General features: G+C 45.4%; 1 protein-coding gene across 2 annotated transcripts; it reads right to left on the reverse strand.

Annotated features, from left to right (window-relative positions):
* Nucleotides 1–9,504: 9,504 nt before the first annotated feature.
* Nucleotides 9,505–27,924, reverse strand: NFRKB (nuclear factor related to kappaB binding protein). Of its 2 annotated transcripts, none has more exons than XM_050910920.1 (26): nt 27,870–27,924; nt 27,106–27,261; nt 26,462–26,663; nt 26,249–26,373; nt 25,009–25,183; nt 24,707–24,808; nt 24,037–24,110; nt 23,534–23,618; nt 22,870–23,050; nt 22,561–22,669; nt 21,953–22,079; nt 20,991–21,056; nt 19,929–20,008; nt 19,801–19,844; nt 19,287–19,344; nt 18,257–18,431; nt 17,562–17,668; nt 16,970–17,093; nt 16,481–16,560; nt 15,555–15,775; nt 15,180–15,456; nt 14,628–14,846; nt 13,375–14,160; nt 12,536–12,642; nt 11,634–11,769; nt 9,505–10,857 (listed from the first exon to the last, which is right to left on the reverse strand). In XM_050910920.1, the coding sequence occupies exons 2-26, from the start codon at nt 27,238–27,240 to the stop codon at nt 10,732–10,734; spliced, it is 3,921 nt and encodes a 1,306-aa protein (XP_050766877.1). In that variant the 5' UTR covers nt 27,241–27,261; nt 27,870–27,924; the 3' UTR covers nt 9,505–10,731. The 2 variants fall into 2 exon arrangements, with proteins under 2 accessions (XP_050766877.1, XP_050766875.1); XM_050910918.1 differs by having other exon boundaries at nt 19,287–19,347.
* Between the last annotated feature and the right edge of the window lie 21 nt (nt 27,925–27,945).

Genomic DNA, 27,945 nt, shown 5'->3' on the forward strand with positions numbered 1-27,945 from the left:
GCAGGGAAATCAAGGAAAACGTCGTGCCCGAAAAGCCGTGCCCGAAAGCCCCGCGCAAGCTCTGCATCATCCGAAGAGACCCTTTTGCCATGCGCTTCGCTTTAGCAAACGAAACCAGAAAAATCTGTCTTTTACCGACACAAGCCACCCCGCAGTCAGCAGGAGGGCTTGCTAGCGCTCACGTACACAACAGTTTCTAGGGCAAAGCTTTATGTACCCAAGGTCTTATCCCTTCTCGGGCGACAACAACTATCATGCTACGCAACCCCTCTGCAAAGAGGGCACTCTCCAGCACGCACAGGCATTTTTGCCCCAGGGACAAGCCCGCTGTTCCCAAAAAACATTTGGTACGCTGAGGGGCTGCCAAAGCAAAATATTCCCTTTATCCCAGCCTGAGACCTGCTCTCGGCTAGGCTACGGCACTTTAGGAATGAGCCATCTCTTACCAAACAGAGGAGACCAGATGCAAAATGACGAGCCACACAGCAGTACGGCAGAAATAGCATGTGTTGAGAAATAATCTCAATCTGGCACGGAAAGTGTGGCACTGAAAGTGTGGCTCACATATCAGCTACAGCTCCTGCATGGTCTAATATTAAACGATGCCCCCAGAGAAGAAAAGGAGGGACCAGCGGCAAAGCCCTGGGTTTTGAGAATGCTCTAATGCAGGTTTGAAAGAGGGCTTTTAACACTGAAATCTGCATTCCTGACACAGTCTTACTCCATCATTTTCCCCTTCTCGGAAAGATGACCTTCCCCCCCGCCCCCCGCCTCCCCTATTTAAGTTTCTCGCATCCAAGAGTAAGTCAAGATTAAAGATAGCTGGACCAACATCATCTTTCTTGGAAAGGTTCTTCCCTTCTCCATCTTACGTGTGGCAGTCTATACCAGCATGTGATATGCCTGTCAATCTATCTGAAGGCTGAACTGGCCATCCCACCGCTGATCTGAACCTCTTTACACCAATTGCATCCAGCCCTGAAACTGATTTTTTTTTTCCCCACACCTGAACGTTTAAATTTCCCAGAACTCTGTTTTCGGTGTAACAGGAGTTGCCCACTGATTCACATCCCACAGGGAGATGCTTGCGGGGTTACTTTTGTTTCCCCTTGCTCTAAAACATCTCCTGCACAGTGCAAGTTTTGCATCCCTTTTGCAGGTGTGTTTCTGGGGGGAATAAAAGAGGCGGTGTCAGGTCTCTGATCCTGCTGTTTTCTCTTTAGGTGAAAAATATAACGTAACTTCTGTGCTCTTACAGAAATGCTTCTGCCACCGCCTTCCCTGCTCCCTCATCAGCTACCAGAATCCCACCCACTCGCTGAGCACCGCACAGCAGGAAATATCGCCGGATTTAAGGTATTCCCCTTCAAAAGGTGGCTTTGTTAGTCAGCCCGCTGAAACTACCCGGCTGGCTGATGTCAGGAGCTGCTCTCAGCTCTCCTGCTCATGCCCAACCCTGCCCAGTGCTCTAGTTTTACAGCCACTCCCTACCTGGCTGACTGTAGGTGCTCCAGCCTGACTTAATACCCCCATGAAACAGCCTGGTTTAGGTACAAAGCAGCTAGTCCGAGTCGAACCACTGCTCTTCGTTTCTGCAAATTTCTCCTCTTCAGCATATCGACTAATCTCCTCCGGGCAGGCTCCAGGCAAACGCCGGTGCTCTGGGATGTGGCTAATGAGGGCAAGATGCAGACTCACTCTTTGAGGCCTAAGGTGTCTCCTGCAAAGATTCGCAACTCTTGGTTTCACAGAGAGCTGCGAATGCCCAGCGTTTCCTGTCATTCAAGCCACTGACATTTTACCGACTAATTCATTAGCCCAACTGGCTCTTTGAACAAGGGGATGCAATCACCGTGGGGGAAAAAAGAAAGCAATACACGGGGTAAATATAAAATATTATATAGCTGGGAGGCAGCTGGTTTACAGCCCTAAATGATAGGATTCCCGCTTCTTTGCTGCTGAAGCACAGTGATTTATTTCGTGGCTGTGTTGCAGGAACGGCTAAGTCACCACGGTCGGCGCGGGCCCCCTCCTTCTGGGCACTGTACAGTCCCAAAACACCAAAGCAGCAGTTCTCAAGAAGGAGCCTGCCACGTGCTTTTGCGGTAAGACACTTCCATGTGTCTCTCCAGTCTGACTGAAGGATGCTGAGCCCAGCCAAGCCACTACGAAGAAAGATGTAACCGAAGCATAAAGATCAAGCCACTTACCCACGTGCAAGGGCAGCAGTCAGCAACAAAAGAAGCCTCTGTTTCTTCCCACTTATAAAGCTGTGTCACCTCCTCCTCCGAACGCTGTCTCTTCGTATCAGTGTGGCCACAACAACATTATGAGAGCAGCAAGTCGAGGTTTATCATGCCTTTAGGAGGAAGAAGAGCGCTTGCTTTAGGCACCGCCAAAATCTGAGAACCAAGTCCGTCTTTGTCAGAACTGTATGCAAGTTGCAAGAGCTAAACCGCGGTGAGCTCGGCCCCCAGGAGAGTCCCAGAGGAGACAGGGATTAGCTGCCGGAGCAGCAAACGCTGTCTGAACAGGCAGGATACTTCCGCATCAGCTCCCAGCCCTGGGAATGCCATCCATGTGAAAGAAGGGAAAACGTAGCTGCTTACATAAGGAACGAAGGCAGGCTGCTGCAGGGGAAAAGTCTTCTGGTGGAGGCAGCTCCCAGTAATTCTAGCTCCGCAAAGGAGCACCATCCATCCGCGCAGCCACAGCAGCGAAGGGCCGGATTCCAACGGTCAGTGACAAAGGGTTTTCCTCCCTGCAGTGTGTCTCAAGGATTCTGTTCCCAGCATGACTCCTAAATTCAAATTTCACCGACAGTGCCCTCCCACCCAGATTCCTGCCAGACAACCCCGAAACCACCCCATCTCTCTCTGCAGCTAAAACCTTCAATCCGGTCCGGCAACTTCGACAGCGATACAAAAGATTGGGAGAGAGATAAAACTCACAGGGTGTCCTGTTACTTTGCATTCCAAAGAGTAAATAAAAGGCTGATTCAGTGGGAGGAGAGGAAAACGTCATCCAGAAGCCCTGCGGTTTCCAGCTGAACCGGCAGCCCCCAGAGAGAGCAAAGGTGAACACCGGGTACCGCTCGACTGATGGATCTGCACAGGGACAGCTCTTCCTGCTTTCGGGCCTGAGGCAAGTTGTCTTGGTATCATTCAGCCTCTCCATCTGTAGTGCAAGGAGAGTAATTACTGACTTTGGAGAATGGGACCTGTGGAAGTGCAGTGAGTTGCCCTCAACTGGCCACATGCTGCTTTGAGGCAGAGCCGAGAGGTGGTGCTACTTTTCAGAAAGCTGTTCAAGGATTACTGTGTAATTTGGATGGGAACTTATCCTTTGATCTCAAATGCTTCTCTCAAGAGCTCTGGGGTGAGTCTCCTGCTTCCAAAACATGACTTTGGCAGGGATTGCAAGTAGTTTTGCCCTCCTGAGATCATGAAAGCTGGCCAGAACAAAGGGCACTAGTGACCAGCTCCATCCTATGGATGATACGGGCACGAGAGCAAGCAAAGGATGTGACAGCGTGCAACAAGCTTGAAATGAGAAAGCCCACCCTCAGCCCTCCAACACGCCCCGGACAGCTCTGAGACCCGCTTTCAAAATTAGCGGGGATCGTTTCTTCTGCCTCTGTTGCTAACGGTGCCAATGGACTCCAAAGGAAATCCAAAGCCCTAGGAAATACACCATAGGATGTAAGCTTGCTCCCGGGACTATACTATTAGCTGGGTCTCTTTCTTGAGTTCTTCCGTGGCTGGTGAAAGGAGAGGACCTCTCTTCGTGAGCTCTGAATCAGCAACAGCAGTGTTTGCCAGCCAAACTGTAAGCGCAACAGAGTGGACAGGCTTGATCGCCTGGTTTCTGGCACTGCGTATTTTGCAACCCGGCTGCACACTCAGGCACGCCCAAGATTCAAAGTCAGTTAAGGTCCTGTCTGCCTAACAAGCTGCAAATGCATAAGCTGAGGCCATGACTTAGCTGGGGAGAGAGATGCAGACAATGCATTGGAATTGCCCGTTTCTCTTTGGTTTATTACACACAAGTAGAGCTGACCCACGCTCACCTGCCTTGCCTCCTTATTTTCCACAGAAAACAGAAGTTCAGACTTTGTGTTGGCGTTACCTCAGCTGTTTACAACCAAAACAAAAAAGACGCAGCTTTGACTTCTCACTTGTTCCGCTTATTTCCCTCACTTTGTTGGTGCAGAGGTCAAAGGGATGTGGCACGGGGTTTTTTGCAGTGTTACGATCCAGCTCCTGCTGCCTTTCAGACAATTATCTGCCTGATGTTCTCCCAGCTATCCCTCTAGTGGGGTATGGTGAGACTGCACATGCTGCTGACCTGCCCACCCTAAAGCAGGAAAACTGGCTGCGAACTCACCCACCCGAGTTTAAGTCTGTCAGAGGTGAGAAGCAGTACATGCTCTCCGAGATGATGCTAGTCCCTCTCCGGGATGAGGTGGCAGGCTGGATGAAACACGCTGCTGGCTAGATCAGGCTTGCAGACCTGCTCTAGTCCATTCTCCACCCCAAAAGCAGGATCACTGCATATAATGCTTGTCTGGAAACTCCCCTCCTCTCAAGACAATCTATTCTAGCATTAAGGTGTCCTCACTTTCTGTGAGTTTTCGTAACATCCAACCTAGGTCTCCCTCACTGCATGAAAAATTGGTAAGCTCTGACTTACTTTCCCGTGGCTCTTCTACTAGTTCTCTGAAGCTCAGACAGTTGTCTCTGGCTCACAAGTACTTTTGGGTAAGGGCTGTCCCTGTGCTGAAGGCGAGCCCTCAGATTCCTTCCACCAGATGGCAGGGAGACGCTGGGAAACCTGCCTCACCTTGCAACCCATCTCAACTACTAAGAGAAGAGAGCACTTCTCTTGAAGACTCAATGAGCTGGGAACAGCGGTTCCCAGCCAATTCGTTGTTGCTCTCTGTGATGCTTGACTTATATCATAAAAAAAGCAGGAAAAACAGAAGCAGGGATTAAATCCAGTCCTAATGCAAACCCTGATCCTTCTTGCTGAAATTATTAAAATCCAGGTGCGTGGACATAGTCAATGAAGGCTGTCTTCCTACTGGAAGGAGCTCCTGGGTTTGCTAACTCTGAACAGATACAGTACCCTTTCAGCCTGCCCACGTCACTTCGACTCACCTCCACAACGCAAGTTGAAAAATAAAAATGGAATAAATCCTATCAACCAGACACAAACTCAGCTTTCTAATTACAAAGGACTCACCTCTCTGACTGGGAGCTCGCTCTCTTGGTCGCAGCTACCTCAACACACAAACTAAGCTTTCATGTTGCCCTTCAAAGGAACAGGGTGCTATTTTCGTGACAACGAACCGCTTAGGGCTTTTGGGGAAATCCTCAGCTTTGCACATTAACACCTTCCCGCCTGCCCAGCTGTCCTAGCGCGTGTTTGGAACAACCACCCAGTTAAGTTTGTGATTTTTGCTAAGCTACCAGCTTCCTACAGAGACTGCATATGACACTGCAACTATAAAACGGACAGAAAAGGTAACAGCCTCCCTCTCTGCTCCGCACCAGCACCAGCTTTAAGACCCCTTCATAGCCATTACAGGGGCCAACCGAAGTTGGAAGTGCACTTTCAGTACAGGAACACTGTTACAAGCAAACCTCGATGCAACGGCTTACCAAGTTACTGCGTGTCATGAAGCTACTCAGGCCACCCCAGGTATGAAACGGAACTTACTTCCTTACCCCAGCAAAGCGGTGCAAAGGGAGATCAGTAATTCATAAAGTTGCAGTGACTCAAGGGCTTTTGACTGCCCATACCCATAATTTCACTGCATAACTGAGAACACAGGAACAATTCTCACCACAGGCTGACTTACAAGCAACTTCCTTAAACAGTTTAAAAGTCCTCAGTGCAAGTACTTTTTTTGAGTAATCAAGCATATTTTTCTATGTATACAAGTATATTTTTGTACGTACGTCTCGTAAATACCAAGTAGCCACTGTTTCCCCAAGCACAAACTGAGAAATTTTCCCTTGTTGCCAAAAATTCATTCAGAATGACACATAAACACAGCAAAGTCACTTACCAAGTGTCAAACAATGCCAGCATCTTTGCAGGTCCTCGCTTCCAGGTCCTCGTTAACTCTGCAAGCAGTGTCAGCACAACAGGTAAAACAGCACGACCTTCGGCAGGTTAGCTCTTCTATTTTCCAGGCCACGATGGCCTTGCTCTGGGTTCAGCACGTCCACTTATTGATGCTCCCTCCTCCATTCGGTTGGCATTTTCTGCTCTTTCTTTTAAGTGTTGTTGCAAAACCGCCTGATCCTGGAGCTCTGAAAGACCAGCACGTTTCTGCTTCAAGGATCTTGGTTCTGGCAGGTGAATTCTTTTGCTCCGGGTCTTGCAAACTGGAGGACAGTGAGAAAAAGTAACGTCAGAAGATACGGATGCAAGGCTTACCAGATTGGGTTGGTGAATACTTCTAGACATAAGGAAACAAATTGCTTCTTAAAATATTTACCTCTGATTTAGCAGCTTTCAGGCCTCAACGCAGGATGCCATATACAAGATCAATCCATGCTCATATGGATTAATCCACATTGAATGGGTCACTTTACATTAGATGCGTCATCCCTAAATTAAATCATTCAAAGCCCAAATTTGAGCTACTCATCCAGAATTCTTTTTATAGTCCACAGAAAGAAATGGTTATACCCAGAGAGGGATTCATCCTACAAGAAGAACCGGAGGGAGGTCAAACGAATTGCCCTCCGGAGGGATCAGCAGCTGCAAACACAGCCTAGGGTGAGCAATTCAGATTTATCTATCTAGAAGTTCAATGCACAACAAGTTAAGAAAGATGAATCTGGCCTACCATCTCTGGATGCCATAATTTCCCTTTTGCAAACTATACGTTTACTCGTTATCCTCGGCTGTCCCATCACTTACTGGTATGTGGCAGGGTTGGACAGTGAGAGGCAGGGTGGGAGAAACGGTATCCACGGTTTGCAAAAATGACTCCATGTTTCAATACGCATTCACAAAACTCCCACTAAATGATGATGCTAAGTTTGTATTCAGAAAGCTTCATCAGCTGGAGCGACGCTACCCTGAAGCTTTTACCAAAGGAGCGAACGATGTTTTAGGCTACCGTTGAATGATCCAGTGTAGCACTGAGGATCCCCTTTGATGTACAACGCATCCGACCTACCCACGTAACTATGATTCAAGTAAACCTCAGGCTGAGCGAAGTCGGTTGCTATGGGCCAACTACAGTATCAAACCACGCTGCTGTTCGAGCCAGTTTCCACCTAGGACGCAGCAGCGCATTTCGCCTTTCCCCACAGCTCTCCCCAGTCTGCAACAAGTCGCCGTGTTTAAGGTTGCGGGGCGAAAGCCTTCAATTTCAGACTGCCTTCCTATAGCCCTCTGTGAGCGGTACTCGGCCAGAAGGGTCCTGAGGTCAGGCACCGCGTACCAAACTCACGTCAGGCGGGCACAAGAGCCGAGTCTATTGCGACTTTGTTCTAGTTTCTGTGGTTCGCGTTTGCCCCGTGAAAAACAAGTAACAAGGTTTTTGTATTTACCTAAAAATCTATGCCAGTGACTGCAAGGCACTTGGAAAACGAAGATAAACTGTTAACAATACGCAGGCTGATGTCCAATTAACTACTGCTTTTGAAAAGGAACACTTGAAGTAAGCTCAGGGTGAGTTCATTGGGTTCTGAGGGCATCCTATTGAGGTATATAAAAACAGATTTCCCCCCTGATTTAAATCAAACAGAGCAGTTGTTAAAATAAAGGTTAGAAAGGCTTTAAACGGCCTTTGGCAGTTTGCGTAGCACGCTCAGTCCTGGTAAGCAACGATTACACGATATTCTCTTGCTGGAAATAAACATCTAATCCACAGTTTTTAAGAAATAATCAAGGCTCTTGGATAACTCTCGTGAGCATCTCACGGTGACGAAAACAGGCTGTACTTCCAGTTTTTAATTAAAAAAGGTAATGGCAAAGATGCATCAGACTGAAAGCCCCTTTAGTTTCGGGCAAGACAAACAGATGGAAAATGGGTAATGTCAGTGTAATAGTTTCTCTAGGCCTTCTTCCTCTGCATGCGTGCTCCCCTATGCAGCTCTTACTGCAGTACTCATCCGGAACAGCTTTGAGTCTCCGGAGCAAGAGGACATAGGAGCAACTACCACCCGGAACACGGTTTGGCTTAAATATACCCTCATCCAGTCCCAGCATACACCAAAAAAATAACTCGAGCCCCCCTCTGCCCTTCAGCCTACTGTGTAGAAGTTAAAGGTTACTTATTAAAAACAAGGGCTCTTTACTTGCAGTAGTTTAAGGGTTATTTTTCAACCAGAGTGGAAGCAACTCATCAGAGGGGTGGCAGCTGAACCACAGAACAGGCTGTACTTCGTTCTTGAAAGTTGGGAGTAAACATAGACTATCTAATCCAGCATGTAGCCATTCGAAATAAGAAGCCCGCGTAGTGACTGAAGCTCTTTCCCCAAAGAGCAGAGACTTCAAAAGCAAAGAGAATGGGCCGAAGCGAAGCAGCAATGAATTTTGCTCACACGGTTGCTCAACTCAAAGGTTGCTCACACGCCAACAACCAGTTCAGCAAAGACAGGATGGTGATGACCTGAACAGCAAGGCTCTTAAAAGCAGCAGCAACAATCCGAGACACACTAAACTCATGGGATGAGATGCAGGTTTCTTGTTTTGTTAAAACTTAATGCTGCCAGAGCGTCCTGCGTCCAGTGACAAATTCACCGAGTTACTTGCAAGAGGATTCACAGAAATGTAAGGGGCTTCACACTGTAACCATCTTGCAGCACTTGGTTGTAGGTTTTGACACTGAAGAACTTTATTAATTATGAACAGAACTAACATAGCAGGATTATCTTGATTATGTTTTGAATTTAGAGGCTCTTTCACATAAGCAATACCAGCAAGTTGCTTGTCGTCTCTTTCATTTCTTATTTTAACTTCACAACTGAAAGGACTTAGGAATGTCCTCGCCTCCCTCCCAAACCACAGCCTTTTTGCCGTCTCCTTAGTCAACGGTTAAATGTACAAAAAAAGGCACAAAAATTGACAAAGCAGGACAGCTGCTCAGAAAACCTGTATCACTCCAAATTCTCTTTCCGAGGCGTATCAACCATAATTCAAGTGCTTGCTTTAAAATGGTGTACTGATGTGCCCTGCTTATTCAATACTTGCAGCCAGCCACTTCTTTTTTCATACTGAAATACTTAATTTCCTCCATCCCACCCCGAAATAGGTTAACTATTGTACAGAAAGACCGACGCGCCCCGCCTGAAGCCCAGCAAAACTGCCCGCTCCGCTCAGGCGCGGTGGTTCCCAACAGCAACACACACAGCTCCAGCCACGCAGTTCAGCCAGCGCTGGAGAGCGCTGAGCTGTAAGACTTGGTTCTTTAAATAGGTTATAGTCAATAACGTATGGAGCAAACCACGTATTTAAAAAAAAAGACTACAAGAGAAACCAGGTTAAAAAGAACCACCTTACAAAGAAGATGGACAATCTATTAGCCCTTGGCAAGCTAGACAATCATTGTACACAAAACAACAAGCTGTACAAAACCGAAAGGAGATGGCAGAGAGATTTGTAAGGCTTTCTGCGCTTTTATTCTTCTCCTGGTCCAACACGTCTTCTGATCGCATTCCGAGAAAGCTTCAAGGTCATGTCAGAACAGCCACGAATTCATCTCCGGTATGTGCGAAATTCAAACAAATTTACATCGAGAGATAAAATTGCAAAGGTAAAAACAAAACCAAAGGCCAGGATCATGGGTTAAAACACTTCTTCTGAGTCCAAGAGACTACAGTTTGGGTATATTTGAAAACCTATTCCAAACTTTTAAAACAAGCTACGGTCTTTTTTGACTGATTAAAAGGTTTATTTGTTGAGGAAAACTAAAGGAGGATCCTTCTGGTGAACACTTTCTTCTTCCTTTCCAGTATATTCCCATTTGCTGTCAGACTTGTTCACACCATGACTTTCCGTATCTCCTCCACTTCTCACTCTTCCCCATGGTTACTAGCTTTTTTTACAGCAAAAACCGTCTTGACTCTCATCCTGCCTTTGACAGAAATTTGACATGGAAGTGGTATCTGTTCAACAGAAGTTTGAGCTCAGAGATAGGGGAGAGGTATTTAAAAAGTCTATAAATAGGACACTGAATGTGTTAGGGATCTACTTCCAGGCTATGTTACAAACAAACTCCGGTGCCCAAGCCACCATCCTAAGTCACCTGTATAAAAGCAGTGATAGCTAGACTCCAGCAAAAGGAGGCATCTTCTTCATGACTCTGAAACGTCTGAATTACCCCTTCCAAGCAAGTCTCCCTGGTTAAGGAAGACCCAAGATCAACTTGCTTTGTCTACAACCCAAAATGCACAGAAACGACATTCGCAAAAAAACCCTTCAGATGGGAAGAGAACAAAGAAAAGGAAGACATTTCTGAAATGATCAATGCCACAGAACTTGGCTTTACACATCTGGACTGAAACATTTTCATGTGTAGGTACAGCATCTTTTGCTGTGGAATTTCTACCTAGACACCACAATGCTGACTCCAGGCAAGCAACGTGACAGAATCCAGTCCAGTCTCTAGCCATGACCGTGGTTAGGTAGTCTTGGGTGGTTGGATGGAGGATGACCATGGACTCAGGGAAGTTCTTGGAAAGCGATCCACTTCCAAACCAGTGTTCATAGCTGATCTTGAGTCTGTTTTGGAGATGGAGCTGTTGTCACAACCACAGTGGAAACTGCCTTAGTAGAGCCAGACACTGTGCCTTGCTGGAGATGGGAGGCCGGTACTGTTTGAATTCGCACCTGTTTGAAATGGAAAGAAAAAAAAAACTCAACTCATGTCAAGAACAACCTGGTGACACGTTGCACTTGCATCGCACTCTGAAGCGCTGGTAAATTATCTGCTTCGGCTGCCAACAAAAAATTCAGTTACATGAACAACACCAAGCACCAAAACACATCAAGAACAGAATCTGTCACAAGAAGATCCCTCCGTCCACTGTTCACGTGGGATGGTGGCAAGAGATCTCAAGATTAGAGAGGAAGAAGTAGAAACTAATTTGAATAAAAACCTACATGTCAGCTGCTTTTACAAGTTTTCAGAAGAAGGACTTGGATCCACTGAATACTTCACTTCTACAGACTTGTTACTAGCAGCTTTCAATAAAGATTAATTATTCGGAATTACAGAACACTAACTTTCCAGACAGAAAGATGGATATGCAAAGAAGCGATGTGACTTCTTCAAGAAAAGGTGATCTCCAGAAGCCAAAGTACAAAGCACTACCAGAAAAGCCAAGTGTATAGAAACAATACTTCAAGCAGTTGGGCACACCTCCTGACAGGATTTTTGGGTTTGCATTCATTATACTGTCAGTGCTTCAAAAACATTAAAAAACCGTATCTGGATGGAGGGCAGGTACAGGAGATGATGTACTGCATGTGCTTAATGCAGACACTACAGCCAAGCTGTGTACCTCTACTTTTTATGGAACCCCATGTATCAAGTGTAAAGTCTTTGCGGTGATGTTAAGTCATAAAAAAAAAGCAAATAATATTATCATCCTAGGTGCCGTTACCTGCGTGGCCTGGCCTTGCTGCTGCAGCTGCTGTAGTTGCTGTGCAGTCAGAAAACTCACTGGCTTGTTCCCAGCGATCAGTTTTGTCCCTGCTGGCATCGTAGTCAGGATGATATTTCTTCCTAATCCACTGATGCTATGGAAAGAGAATTGTTGAAAGGTTAGTAAACAGCACAGCAGGCTAGGTCCTTCAGTCTCAGAAACTGTTCTTCGGTTGCTAGGAGATTACAGTTACTTATCTAATTTACTAATGATTTTAAGTAGTGGGGTTCTTCCCCCCACAAAACCAGCAAATACACAAGTGACAAGTTTATGTCAACATTTTTCACTACGATAATTACTTTATCACACCAATTAAACCCTCTAATTCTGGACCGTGCACATGACTGGGTTAGTCTGATCAGACCTGAACACTTCTCAAGGAATGCAGAAAATAGCCAAGCGCGCAGTGTTCTGCCTTGAAACATTAACTAAGGGAGACACTACCAGAATTCATGGAAGAATAAACAAAAAGACTTTGATATCTGAATGCCAGAGGAATTTTCACCCAGGCAGTTAACACTTCCCTAGTTTCTTTAAATGGAGAGATGGTTTCAGATTACATATATTTTTAGGTATGTCACCAGGTTAATTCTTGCTCAAACACACAGAATAGCTCGTTACAAGGCAAAGAACATTTTTTCTTCAGTGTATTTGCCAGAACCTACATCTCAGGGCACCTAAACAAAGACTATATTCTCATTGCCAGACACCATATTCATGCAGTTTCTTGCAGCTAATGGACCTATTAACGGCCTGCAAGTCTATTCCACCCTCTGCTTGCTAGCTCCCCAGGAACCTACTGAACACAGACCTTCCTCGGCCTATTTCTAAAGCAAAACTACCAGACGCAAAGTACTCACTTGGCCCCGAGGTTGCCCTTGATGATGGGGGCAGTCACCACACTCTTGCCTTTCACTGGCTGGCTGATCACTGACAGAGGCACTGTTATTCGTGCTGGTAGTTTACCCTAGAGAAGTTGAAGAACACATGAGGAGCCGCAGGGAGCTCAGCAGAGAAACTGCTCGACAACATGCAATTACCACTCAGCTCGCTTTTTAGGAGTCCTGGGAGTAGAAACCACCAGCAGCTTTCCTGATGAAATCTGTGCTCCATTTCAAGCTCATTAAAATTCACCTCCATCTCATTCACTTCACAGCCGCCTGAGCCCTCAAAACCCGCACCATCTTTGCACCACAGTATTTCTCTGGGAAGGATCACTGTATCCGTCCATGATTTTTACCCTTAGGAAACTATCGTAATGTCAATTAGCTTACGCAACTTTCATGATACAGTTTATGGTGCCTTCAGCTTTGGGCATTAAAATTGCATTAAAGGGGGAAATCGGTAAAAAAGTTAACACAAGTTAACAAGCACTTCTAGTTCTGACACCACTCCAAGGGAAATAATTTTTCAGAGGTGTGGGGCAAGACGCTGAGCTGCACGAGGTAGGACTTTAGACAAGCAAAGTTTATTTCATTCGCTCGCAAGAGGAGGTAAGGGAAGACATATCTGACTGTTTTCTGGTCATTCAGCATTTAGCTACAATTCCAACACCATGAAATTAGTTGCAGACCCACATTCTACAGTACTTAACTTGAGCCTTTGTGGATGTAAAGAGAAGTTTTCAGACATAAACCATCAGTATATTTCAGCATTCCCCTTTCTCACCCACCTCCCGAAAAAGGTTAGCATTACTTACTGCCTGGGATGTAGATACTACTGTGGTGCTGACGGGTACCTGCCGCACAGCAGTGGCTCCTGTGCCTATAGTTATGGGAGTCCCAGCAGCTCCCGAGGCCACAGCAACTGCTTTCGACACTGTGGCGCTCATGGTTGGTAAAGAGACAGCTGAGGTATGGACTGTGCCGGCCACGCTCACTGCTGAGGAAGAGGGCACTTGCTTAGCATGAGTGGCTACCGTAATGGTCTGCCCAGCTTTGGGCGGCATCACCCCCAGCCCCTGCACGATTCTTATAGTAGCAGCCGGCTTGGCCTCAGTGGATGCCACCGTAGTCACGGCTTTGCTCTTCTGATCTGCCACCGTCATGCCCAGAGCAGGCATCAGTCGGAAAGCAGAGCTTGTCGGCTCTGCAGTCTTTAAGTCAGGAGTCACTTTAACCACTGTGCTTCCAGCTGGGCTGGAAGAAGCAGAAGTGGCCGTGCTAGTCTTGGCTGGAGACTCAGCAGTCTGGACAGGATTGGATGTCACGTGCAAAGTTGCAGAGATGCCTTTCCCACTAGCACTGCTTCCCGCAGCTGCTGTGAAGAGGTCCTGAGTCAGTTTGACAGTAGTGACTTGAGATTTGGCCAGGGTGGCCATCATGTCCGGGGTGATACGCAGCACAGTCTGTCCCTTCGCATCTGTGGTGATAGAGGACGGGGGAAGGCGCAACACATCCTTTCCTTGGATCCGAAAATTGGTCGCTGTGAGCGGGATGCCACTTCCAGGCTGGGTCTTCATGCCAAGTTGTCCTGTAATAGCCACCTGGAAGAGATCAGAGAAACGGCTGTATCAGACCAGGACACAGTCCAAGGCACAGTCAAAGTAAAACTTCCCAACAGGATGTTTGCTCCCATCAGAACTGAAGTGGCGCGACGCTAGCACTCAGTACACTATTGAAAACAGTTTTGGTTGCGTATCAGATGGCTTTCCCAAAACCATATAAAATATGAAATCCTGTTTCATAGCTGCTTTTTCAAACAAGCTGAATGAAAAAGAGATCAACATCTGAAGACGGTTAACCTTGGACTAACGCGTCTTTTACCTGTACGTGAAAATGGGGCTCAAATACGCCAAACCAGCAACTGCCTGAATCTGTATGGTCAATAACTCATACAGCAATACGGCTCGCTACAGTTTTCACTCTCTCTTCACATCTGCGTATCACGTCTGTCACACCAAACAGGAAACGACTGGGTCATGGAGCCCAATTCCTTGTCTCTTTCTCTCACCTGCTTGATGATATTCTGGCCAGCTACGTTCTGGATGACAGTGGTAGAGGAGGTGCTTGTAGCAGAACTGCCCGGAGAGCTGGTTACTGGCTTTACAGCAGGACTGGGCGCTGCAGACAGTCCTGTCACAGTGATGCCTGTCTGTCCTGTCACGGAGCTTCCTGGTCTTTGCACCTGCACTGGGCTGGTTTGAGCTTTTACCGGCAGAGTCATCACAGCCTACAGCAAGACACAGAGGCAGCCTATGAGCAGGCTAACACAATACTAACAGACTAATAATTTACTCTTTTTGTCTCGTGCCTTATAGCTTCCAAGTTCTATGGACTTTTTCCTGTAATGTACAATTTCGTGGTGCCACATAAATGGGCAACGAGGTGAAAAAAGGAGCACTGAACAGTATTGTTTAGGCACAACTGTTTCTATGCTCCTGCCCTGCAGTTACTGCACGCTCCAAGTGAGCAAGTAATCCCTGTGCACCATACCGAAATACTAGAAGAAGTCGTCAGATGAGAAGTCGGAGCTACCCCACCATTTCCATGCAGCCAAACTCACCTGAGGGAGCACTTTGGTTTGCGTGGCCGTAGCCGGAACGCGGATCTGAGGCACTGACGTAGGTTGCTGCTGCTGGGTTACCACCGGGGCTTGCTGAGACACAGCTGGGAGGCTGGACTGGGCAGTGACCACCCGGACCTGCGGCAGTCCTGAGGAGGTGGTATGACTTACCACCCGGGTGGGAGGTGGCTGCGGCCCAGGCGGTGTCTGTGAACTCTGGGCTGTGGAAAGCAATGTCCCGAGCTGTGGCATGGTAGGGGATGATACCAGAAGAACACTACAGAAAAGATAAAGCCAGTAGGTCAGCAAAGATGTAGGAAATGACTGAAAAGAACCAGTAACGTTCGCAAGCGATGTACGAGACAGAAGTAGTACCTTTGGCTGGGTTTTGCTGGCTCCGATCCGGCACTAGATACACTCTTGCTAACCACAGACACTGGTGGGGGTGAAATAGGCGTTGCTGGTAATGCTGGTGCAGTTGGTGTCACGGGAGTCACAGGAGTTGGTGGCATGCTGGAGTCACTAAGGCTCAGCTGACTGGGCTCTGACGTGCTGCTGGGGAGCGCTTTCACGGAACTCTCCTTGCTACTAGACTTCTGCAAAGAAACCACGTCAAGCATGAAGGCCTTCACAAAAACTGGGTTTGATTGCTGCACTCTAGAGAGTGGGCTGACCACTTTAAGCTGAGTTCTGTATGGTTATGAATGACGCCCCGGTGCTAAATCCTGCAATCACAGGTGACTGACTGCCTTCCTCAACCGCAGCCACAAGTGGGCTGGTGCGTTCGGCTGCTCCTGCTCTCAGGGGAAAGTGCATCTCAGCTGTGACAAACATTCATAACGTGCAGATTTCCACCTTGGTGAATCTGCCAACAGCAACTACTTCAGAGATATTTGATATCAATAACAACAACAAAGACATCCAAACCCTGACAGCTTCAGCACAGTCAGGGGGAGAGCAGCAGACATGTTCCGCACACTCTGCTACAGATTAACCTCAAAACTAGATCTGAAAGACCGTCCCTAAGATAGGGAGCACAAATGAATTCCATTGACCTTTCTGCCGAGATCAACAAGGATAACAGTGGACGCTGGGAGGAGCAAAAGTTCCCTCTTTCCCTCTTCATTCTGTGCACTCGTGGCTAGACCAACACTGACATTCACATACAAAATGAACTGATAACTCAAAGGCGTGGTAATTTTCATCAGCCACTATGGATGCAGAGTTTATGGATTAAATTAGGCCCGTATCTCCTTCCCAATCCCAAAAGCATCTGTGCAAATCTGTGCAAAGAAATTTACCATTTTAGCCGGAGGTTTTGGCTTCTGCTGAAGAGCTTTCTTGGCCTTTGCTGCAGCAGCTTGAGCCTGGTGAATCCGTTCTGCAAATACAAATTAATAGTTAGAGTTCCTGAACACGAGCAAACGCAAGTTAAGAAAGAGGCCAACCAAGAACTGTAAGTTCACCTTCAGACAAGAAATCAAACACACATAGTCATGTAATATTGCAAAAAAAACCCCAAGTAAGATTAGCCAAAAAGGCTGAAACAAAGCCATATAAGAAGTTGTCAAGGTACACGTACATCTGCAGTTCTTGTACACAGGATGCTATTTTTCAAACAAATACTTCAAACTGACACACTGCTCTCCAAGACTGGATTTAAGTGCTGATGGGCTAACATTAGCAAAAGCTAGACTGACAAATTAATGCTCATTATCCAGCTGGACTGAAGAAGCTCAAGAGATTTATAAACATTTTCAATTCTTAAGATATCAGCAAGCCAGGCTTACCAAACTCTTCCTCACTCCTGTCCCGGTGCAGGTAGATCCACAACTTGCGTCCAATATCATATTTCACACAGGGATCTTTCTCATAATGTAATCGATCCAAAGCACCACTAACAACAGTATTAACCTGAAAGTTCAGAATTCACGCAATTACAAGATGTCCCCGGTTCAGCCAGCCAAAGATCTTGAATAGAAAAGTAATCCTATTTGGCATAAAACCCGAGTAAGCTGCTAAGCAATCTTCATTTGAGTAAGAACTGCCTGAGAGCAGATGTTGCAGCACAGGATGCTGTTTGCCACCTTGGATTAAATGGAGCTTCCACCAAAGCTGAAAGCTCTGAAAATTGCCTGTTTTTGAATCTAAAATGTGAGCAGCTATGTAACACAGCGTTAATTCTGTGGCTTTTCTAGCTGTTTTCTCATCATCCAGAGTTGGGTGCAGATTTGCAGCAGCTCACCAGAGGGGTACATAGCTCCCTTTTGCTAATCAAAGCAGCATAAAAATTATTGGGCCTTAGCCACTGAATACCGCCCGGGTCTGCGCAGCGTATTTTTAGGAGAGTCTGTGTGAGGCCAGACATGACATCCAACTTACTTGAGCACTTGTGACATCGGGAGCTAGGAACTGGGAATCTTTAAGCAGCTCACAGATTTCAGCACGAGTTCCTTCTCCATTAGGAAGGCGAGCAGCAGCATCACGAACTGAAACACAAAATCAGAGCTTAAACTTCCAGCCGTAACTAGGTAGCTGTAGTCACGTACTTCAGCAGATACATTTCGGTATTGTTCTCTTAGCCCCGCTCTCATAGTGCCTACTTGCCTGCTAAAATCTAGCCCCCATGATCCCTCAGAGATACGAGCAGAGATTATAAAGGACCATTTTAAAGTACCTCAACTGTGCCGGCTTTGTGCTAGGAGTGATGAACTTGGTGAACAGCACTGAACCCCAGAATGACTTTGCAATGCCCCGACTTCACAACAGCATACTGAAACCACCACTCTCTGTTTTCCAGTTATCTGAGCCTCAGCTTCAGCCAGCCCCATGGACCCTCCTCTCTATTGCCCATCTTCTCTCAGATCAACAGCAACACACAGATGCCTTCTTTTCTAGTTATTCCTGCTCCCAGCATTTCATCACCTCTATTCCATATAGAATTTATTTCTTCTTCGCTTATGTCATCCCAGTCTGCCCACCTTTTCCCTTTATAATGTAGATGCCTGAAGTCATTGTCTGGGGGGTCAGGGGAGCCCTTTTCTTTTTTAAAAAAAATTTTTTGGCCATCACCTTACCAAGGGACAAGATGGTGACATATGCTGGTCTGTCTGAGCGCAGGAGAGAATGTTCTCGGGCTTTGTTTAATGAGGTTTCCTTGTCAAACACCCCCTTCACAGGACCAACAACTGACTCAAAGCCATGCATACGGAAAGTGAAAGCTTTGTGGGGCTGGCTGTAACGGTAACGTTCCTGTATTTGGAAACAAAGAGGACTAAATTTAGCAGGAAACATATAGCGCAAAGTCTTAAAGCTATTGCTACGTTTATATTATAATATAAGTTATTATCATTCTCCAGAGAAGGTTTTTTTTAAATTAAAGGCTCAAATACTGCTGTATAAACAACTTGTTTTGGATCAAGACAAGCACGAACTACTTCAAGCAGAATACAAAGCACCACCTAACGAACGTGTGCACGTGCAATACATGAGCTTCATGGTTAAGCAGCCGCACAGACCACAGAGGTGCCAGAGATACACCTTCGGCCCAGCAAACACCCCTTCCCCCAGCAACAACAAGCCCCTTCTTCCTCCTCTAATCTGGCGAAAGAGAGATTTCCAAAATTTAACCTGGATATTCTACCACGCACACAGCACGTGCACCCAGGGAGAAGAATCGTCACCACGTGTTTACCCTATAATACACACTTGCATCAACTACAGACAAGATAACTAAGCGTATGGGTGCACTTATTGACACTTGTCTTTTGCTTGTACTCATACACACCCCAAAAATATAGAGACAAGTCATCCTCACATGCTGGGGGATGGCAGAGGAGATAAAAAGGTTGGCACTACCAATTTCAATTAATTTTGCCCAATACCCACTGGAAATACAGGTGCTTTTGAAGTAAGCAGCTAGGCTATATTGTTAGCAAGTTTTATGTAAGGCCAAGATACCTACCTCAAGGCAGAAGAAACATACTCATTTTTTACATTAACAGAGTTTGTGTAGAGTATAAAACTGCCATCCCATACAAATGCTCTCATTTTAGTGGCCAACTGTTTCAACACGTGCGTTTAAAATTAAGAAGATCCTCTTCTTACCTGCTCCTGAAACACACGTTTCTCCTCTCCGGTGCTAGGTCGGACTACATAGTCAGTCCTTCTGAAACAAAGGTCACCATCAGTTCTGAGCAACAAGGAGCCCACAACAGTCCCAAAGAACATCCCAAAGGATTAGTCACCTCACCCTCTCTGCAAATTCTTCGGAACAAATTCTGAAAGCATTTGATAATATAAATAAGTCCCGCAGAAATCTTAAAATATGCTCTATGCACTACCTGAAGGTAAGCTAGGACTGTAAATAACCTAGTTATCAGGACGTAAGTTAGATTACAGGTTTGCTCTGATAATAGATGTGAACTTGGAGAAAAATCAGTTCGCTTTGTGAAGTCTAGTTACTGCATTTATATAATCAGACTATCAAGTTCCCTCCTGCCCCATGGTGTAAAATCTTTTTATTTTAAGCAACCAGCCATTCAGATCCCGAGGCGCAAGGACCAAACTTCATAGCTTTAGCATGCACTGCAAAAGCTTTCAAGCAGTATTATATACTTACACTCTGGGAATTGGTGTTGTGGCATCTGAGCTGTCTTCGTTTTCCTATCGAAAAACAGAGAAATGTCAGCGTTGGATATAACTCAGTCAGGTTCTGTGCTGCTAGAAGGTGATTTTTTTCTGACTCACTTTGAAAAAAGTCTGGTCTTTGGTCTCCAACCAGAGCTGAAACAGTGCTGCCAACTCCTTCTCATGATCTTGGCAAGAACCTAGTCCAAGAAATCAGGAAAAATAACAAAGAGAAGTCCTTTATTTGTTATGAAGCCGGCTGCTTGTACTTCCCAGTCATCTCCTACTCCCTTCCCCCCTGCTAAGCATCACCAGTCACAAGGCATCTTCCACACTTCACAGATGCTCCAATTTCAATACTCGAACACATCCAGACTTAGGAAAGTGCTAAAACCTAGTTATTCTCCTACACTGGTACAAAGGATGGTGCTTCAACTCCTGGCACAGCGGGCAAGACACTGTTTGAGAGACAGCCGCCTGATACTTGCAGATGGTTCCCACTCTCCAAAGTAATCCCAGTCACTGAGTCCACGAGCAGAAACACGTGCCTACATAACTTCCACCAAAGACTGTGAAAGGGACCAGAGGAATAGCCTCCTGACTCCAAATCTCTGCCAGTTTAAGCCTGCAAATATCATCGCTAGAATCACTATAGTTAAGAACAGAAAATTCTGCCTAGCAGCTAAAGGAACGAACATAAACACATACTGTCATTCACTCAGTATGAGCCTGGGCACATTTATTATTAATTTGTTCTTTGGTTCCCACTTTTGAAAATGAGAACTGTATCGCTTTGCTCCACAGAGAAGCTTAATTCATTCATAATTGTAATAATTAATAATTACTCTGAATAATCAGAAGGTATGCTCTACAGAAGGGAAAATATGAAGGTGTTCAGACAGATTTGAAGGGTGACATAAAGATGGTTAGGACAGCAACACAGAGAAATAAAGCCCAGTGCCTTCGCTCACTTATTCTCTGTCTGCCGCTGGTACTGAATGTCTTGTGAAAACCTAGAATGTAAAACACATCTTCACTCAGCTAAAAGAAAAGGCCTAACCAACAAATTAACATCTCTGCTTGTCTTTCTCTCTGGGCTGCAGCAAACTGAAAAGTGAAGTCCTGGAGAAAACAACGAACCTTTACTATAGTAGAAATCATAGAAGAGCACAAGATACTCACCCAGTAATTTCCACTGCTGAGTTTTTTCCTTGAATTCAACAAAAGGTGAGAAGCTGGAAGGAACATCTACAATGAAAAATGTGCATGTCAGAGACATCATACAATCCTCCAACCCCCAAAATCCTACTGTTGTAATGCAAGCTGTTGAGTTAGACTCATAATGACAGATAAAGCATTTTAAGTGATTATGTAAGCACATCTCTAAATTTATACTTGCCCAAAGGGAAGGTAAGCATCTCAGAGGAACAGTGCAAGCACAAGACAAGAACAGAACAGGATAATGAGGCTTTCATCTACAGGCTGTCAGATGAGATCCTGTTCATGCTGTGAGGCAGCAGGAACTGCTACTGTACGGTGACTATTCCTGCGCTCATGGGGAGCGAACTCGGGATTTACAGCATTCACCAGCACTATGGAGAACATTAAGTATCCATGTTGCAAAGGCCACTACAATCTATACTGTCTCTCCCTTTAAAACTTCCCACTAAGCAACTGAGAACCACAGAATAATCTAGTTTGAAAGGAACGTTTGAAGCTTAGCTGGTCTAAGCCCCAGGTCAAAGCTGGGCCAACTTCATGTTTCCATGCTCAGGGCATCATTTAGTTTATTCTTTATTATCTCCAAAGACAACCACAACGTCTTCGCACCAGGAAGAGACTAATTTCTTCCTGCTTCAAACATCCCACCTGAAGCGCATTATCTAAACAGGAGAAACTGCCTGTCTTTTGCACACATTTGCACGTACTTGGGAATCAAGCTGGGTCTTATCTACTATCCACATGCAAAACAAGTCTACCACAATCAAGAAATGTAAGCCAGAAAGCCTGTAATAGAAACGCTGCCAACAATACAATGATTTACTCTAGTGATAAATTAAAAGTTGATTTGAGCAATAATATAAACCAGCACTGATTAGAACTGAGGTCCCAACACCAGTAGTATTTTCAACAGCCATTCTTACCTCTGCTGTCACCTGTCAAGTACTGCAAGGCGGGTAAAACCAGTTCAGACCAGTTAGGGGCAAAGGAGAACCAGTTATTTAGTGCACTGGCAGGAGAAGATTGCCAATCTAGAACTTTATCTTCAAGCTGAAGAGGAAAAAAACCCGTTCTATTAAAGACCTTGTGCTTTAAACTGTGACTGTTTTAATAAAGAAGAAAACAAAACAGCTAAACATATCCAGAGGAAAAAAAGGCTTTATATGTATGAAAAGAACTACCTGACTTCTTCAAGTAACCATAAGATGGTATTTCAGACAACAGACACCAAAAAGGGGAAAAAACTTCCCCAACACCTCTGGCCTTAATATACAGCATACATCTAACCATCATCTAAAGAACGGGTATGGACAGACTTATGGATTCAACTGACTATATTTACGAAACATGTTAAAAACAGAATGTGGTATGCACTCCCAAAGGGTTTCATTTTTTTAATACATACTCTACATCTTAATATAATTTACAGCAGGACAACTCTGGAGAAAAATCACTATTACATAGCTATAAAACCCTCCATCCCCTAATTTTGCTTTCTGCAGCGATTCCTAGTAAGTGGGTGGTTCCCTACCACAGACAGAGTAGCCGGTCCTTCCAGAAACAGTATCTCCAAAAGAAGGAAGAAGAAGCTGGAAGCTATTTCATTTATTCCAAGGCATGGCTTCATCTCTTCAAGAGGTCTTCAAATGAAAGAGAACACAAACAGAATAAGTTCCCCGAGTACACATTGATCTTCATATATAAAGACGAACACCACACATTTCACACATGCCAAGCTGCACAAATACAAAGCCTGCAAAAGTCCCACAAAAATCTGAGCTGCAACATCTGTTGCTCTCTCCACCCGTGCAAAGCGTTCAGGGCCCTTTGAAGCACTTACTCCTCTTTGACAGAAGACAGAGGGATGGGGGAAGGATCCTGAGACATTGGTGGGATTCCATCTGCATTGCTAAGAGAGTCAGCCAAATCTTCCACCTCGGATTTAATCATCTTCAGCTTTTTTTTCTTCTTATCTTCCTTTTCCTTCACCTTTTTCTTGAGGGTTGCAAGGTCGAATAAGGCTTTAGATATGGTGAAAGGCAAGAAGAATAATGAGAAACATTTCTTACCATATTTCATTGAGAATCACAAACTATAAACATATATTCAGAAACGTGGGTAGTGTGCACTCATTCACCACCAGGTCATTCCATCCTCCCAGTCATTTCCATGACTCTCTATTTTTCCCCTCAATGCACTCTGTTTTAATAGAAAACCTCTAGTTTTTAAACCAACATATATGAAATTAGAAAGGCAAAGGTAACTGCTTAGAGCAGAGATACAAATTAACTTTCATCAACTAGTTGGAAGCATCTTCAGTGGAAACTGGAGTTGTCTGCGAGCAACTGAAACGGAACAACTCAGAACCCCAGAGCGGTTAGCCAGCTATGTGAAGAGCGAAAGGATACAACCATCTATCGAGACCACCCTCCTCCTTACCTTTTCACACACACAGGATACCCTATATTCACGCAGCGCACAAGTACCGTGTCCAAGCCACTGACCTGCTAAGGAACCTTTCCTGCCAGCGTTTACTCGAGTCATAATGTCCTCAAGAGTCAGGTCTGTCGTCACTAGATCGGGGTGGTCCTACACAGGACAACGGGACAGAAATTAAAATCGGGAAAGGACAAAGTGTTAAGAAAGCGACAAGGGTACAGAAGACAACCCAAGCACTGAAATGCCCCAAACTCATCCCGGATCAGCTTATAAAGTTATTTACTGCAATAAAAGTCGGGAAGTCCTCTAACGCTGAAATCCACAACTTTGTCTCTCCAAAACACACCACTAAAATTACAAAATCCTTCTGAACAGGTAAGCATAAACAGGAGTTGCATATAGACGCTGACAATTAAATACCGGTTACAATCAAGGGCTGAAGGGTGGTTGCACACAAAAGAAGTAGCAATCATTTTGTCACCCAGAAGCACCCTGACCTTTACAGCTAACAGATAAAAGACTAATAGATAAAACGTAGTCCCACCCCCCAGACTTCTTGACATCTTACAGGTTGACGTTTTCGTTTCTCATGGTGCTTCTTCAACATCATCTTCAAATCACTTTCCCCAAGTTCTATCTTGTCTGCAGCAAAAAAACATTCAGAGATTATTCGCACAGTTTTCCGTTATGGTTACTTTACAGACTTCTTAGAATGCCATTTTCTATCCATTCCCACTTTCAACAACCTCCAAATTTCAGTAACTAAATTTTCCTTATTTGAATTTCATTCTTTAATCAACCAATTTATTTCAATACTTTCTTCCTTGGGTCTTCAGGTTTCATTGCTAATGCAAGTATGGAAGCGAAAAGAAGTGAGAACCAGCCACGCTGCACGAAGGGTTTGCAGACTTGGTTACAGTAACCTTAGGAGGGATTCCCTCGGCACATACACCAAAATATTTCGAACTGGACTATGCTAATGCTTCAACCATTAAAGGCAAAATATAACAGAGAAATCAGTAGTATCGCACAAACTGTAGACCCTTGTGTCAAAATATTAGCCTTCCAAGGAGAAAAAGATTAAATAAACTGGGAGAAGAGCCAACTGTTTTGGAGACTGCAAAAATGAAGCATTACAAGATTTCCCATCGAACAACAGATTTGCAAACTGATTTCTTGCAAGGTCTCAAAGTAATTCTCAGCCCTAAATCCGTATCGACCCCCAGTCTGGCTCTCACCTGCTGTTTTCATGTCCAGCGTTGACAATGTGGGGATCACTCTCAGGGGAACTGGTGGACTTGGACAACGTGCTGGAGAACTTGGAGGCCAGGAGCTTAGATCTAAAATAAACAGAGAAATAAATTTATTTCTGCAAGACCTAGCACCAATCTACGTAATTCTATTACCCCGTGCTCATTAGATCCCAGCCACTAAAACTGGAGTCCAGTTTCCATTCTTTTATCCAAGACACTGTCCCCACATCAAAAATTTGTCCTTCTCCATTCACACCTCAAATCTTTAGTTCAGTCCAGGGCATTACCTTCTTCATCAGAAGACAAGGTAGTATCTCCACACTCCTCTTTCACTTCCCTCAGAATCTTCAAGTAGCGCCGATGTGTCCGCCTGTCTCGTTCTTCCGTGTCATACGTCGGCGAGAAGTGCTTTCTCCTTAGGGTCATGTCAGGGCCTCCTTTCCTAGCTAAATCCAGCAAGTGCTGGAAGATGAGATACGTGCCACATTAGCTATCTCAGCCACGGCGCTGTAAGCTAGAACGGATAAAAGCTCAACTCACGTACTTTCAGCAAGTTTAACACATGGAGTTGGGGCGGTAAGCACCTCAGTTCTTTATAAGGTAACCCTTACAAAGTATCAGTATCTGCCACATACAAGATTTCAAAACCAGCGTTTTAGACCACCATTTAAAGGGGGAAAAAAGGAAGGCAAAATTTCTGCACCTTCATCTGCACACACAATAATACCTCGCTGTCATTTCATGCGGACGGTTGAGAAGAACCTAACCATTGGCCTGAGATCCACTTGTGCAGTTTCCATGCCAAATACGTAACACAGACGTGGAATACTGTCTCTTTTGAAGAAAACATTGTACCTCTTATGGCTACAGAGGAAATAACTTCCTACACACTTCTGTATTCTTTTTCCCGTATCACTGTGGGGCTTTTTATAAAGACAGACTTTCATCTTCATCCATACGTCCCATATGTTTCAACGTCTAAGCGTAATGAAACGATAAGCAAGCAAGTATTTGCAATGAACACATTTCAGTTGGCAGCAATTACCTGACAACAGTGTCCACAGAGGAAGACTTCATCAGGGATTTACAGGCATCAGAATCAGAGTTCTGGATCTATTCTATACCAGTCCCCAACGAAGCTGGGGAATTCATACAACTACCTATTTAGCAACCTTACTTGTCTCAGAATGATAGAAAGGGTAGAAAATGAAGGCAGAATGACTTGTTAATAGGACAGTAAGGTGTAAAGGGGCAAATGCAGGAAGCGGGGGACAAGGTGGGCATGGAAAAAAGACACTATACACAAGCGAGAGCTATGAGAGTTTCAAAACCTGAAATTTGCAAACATAACAATGTTTCTGATGTTCTCATATTATAAGGGCCACTGGAAAACCAGAAACGCAGCATTCATCGGAGGACAGACCTCCGAGAATTGCGAATGCACAAATACCAAGACGCTTTGTTGTAAAGACAACCTATTCATCGCAGAACACAAGAAAGCGATGACTGCGCCCCGAGGCCACTCACATTGCGGGAAGCGAGGATGCTGAGCAGTCGGTAGAAGTACTGCTGCTGAGAGCTCAGGTAGCGTTTGTATTGGGACTTAAAACAGAGCTGCCGGTATTTCACAACTTCAGGATTAAAGTGTCCATCTGTAAGAAAGAGGTACTTCAGTTTTTGTCAACTGCTAGTTGAGAACTTAACCCCCAAAACACACAAAAGTTTATTACGCTCACTGACCCCGGAAGAGTTTCTGGGCGATGTGCAGCGGATTTCCAAAACGGAAGTTTTCACCACTGAACAACGCAGAGATGAGTTTGTTCTGATGCTCTCGGTTGTTTTCGTGAAAGTGAGGCAGGAATTTTTTTAGGTGGTCTTGCTGCGCATCTGTCAGCACCTCTTGCCAGGTAGACAAGCTGACGACTTCAAAGAAGATCTCAGGCTAAAGAAAGCGAAAAACGATAGCGAAGAAAATGCATCCGCGTCCTTGAGAATTTTCTAGCCCTTAAGGCTTTCTGTGGTTAAACAACACACGTCACAAGACAGCATCTCCCCAAATGCAGAAAACAATAGAGCGTGAAGAGGAAAGGGGAGAAAATTAACGATACTACTGGCAACAAGAAAATAAATTCAAAACTTGTACAAACAAAACTTTCTCAAAAGCGTTCTTAAAATAAGAGGGATCGTTATCTAAAAAAAGAATGTAACAGAATAGTTTTAAAATAAGTTCTCCTGAAATTAATCAAAGCCCTTTTTTGACACCTCTTCCAGGACAGTCAGGAACATTTCCCCTCTTTTCAGTTTGCTCTGTAAGCCCTACAAAGGGAGTTAAATGTACTGTTTATCAAGGCTCCGGAAAGGTAAAGTATCTTCGCACTACTCACGTCCTCCAGAAGGTCCTCGGGCAGGCTAACCCTGGTGGTACCCAGCATGCAGTCCTCCATGATGCGTGTGCCATTTCCTTCCCCGCAGGGTCCCAGCTCCAGGGGGTCCGTCAGCATGTGATCCAGAGAGTCCATTTCTTCACCCTCTCCCGGCTCCTGAACAACGGCAGCACAACCCTGAACAACCGAAAATTCCAAACCCCCAGCTGAGGAACGACCGAGAAGCCGCGTTCGATCCAGCCATCGTTTAAACGCAAGCTACAGAATCGGGCCGTGAGATATGTAAGATATTACAGTGTTAATGTACTGTTCAACTGCAGCACGAGTCACGCCAGCAGAGCAATGCTTTTCCAAACGGCGTGTACCATGTGTGCCCCGGTACAGGCAGGCTGGAAAGTACAGGTGACCCATTTCACTTTGCTTCCCGCCTGCAGAGGCTGTTGTCAGTAGAGCTACACACCACGAAAAACGACATCTAAAGCCCGAAAGCCGTTTTAACGTGCAAAACCGAATCGCAGGTCTAAGGCAGGCTTTCTCTCAGGTTGAATGTGCAGCGAGGACTGGGCCAAGGGCCCTGTTCCCCTCCAGCACAACCGGGAACAGCTGTGCAGCTCTAGGCTGGGAGAAAATACAGGAACCACGCGGAATAAATAAATTAACGGGGGGGGGGGGATAAAATAAATGCTTAAAACAGGGTCGGACAGTAAGAAAACACAGGGGAAACAAAACAAAAAAAAAACCACACAAAAAAACTCATTTCATACCCGCTACGCTGGCTCTGGGCGTGACACCGGCGTCTCGACGAGACAGCGCTTCCCCGCGGGCGGAGGTGAAGGCACC

This window comes from Gymnogyps californianus, chromosome 25, assembly GCF_018139145.2.
Source record: "Gymnogyps californianus isolate 813 chromosome 25, ASM1813914v2, whole genome shotgun sequence".
Lineage (NCBI taxonomy): Eukaryota > Metazoa > Chordata > Aves > Accipitriformes > Cathartidae > Gymnogyps > Gymnogyps californianus.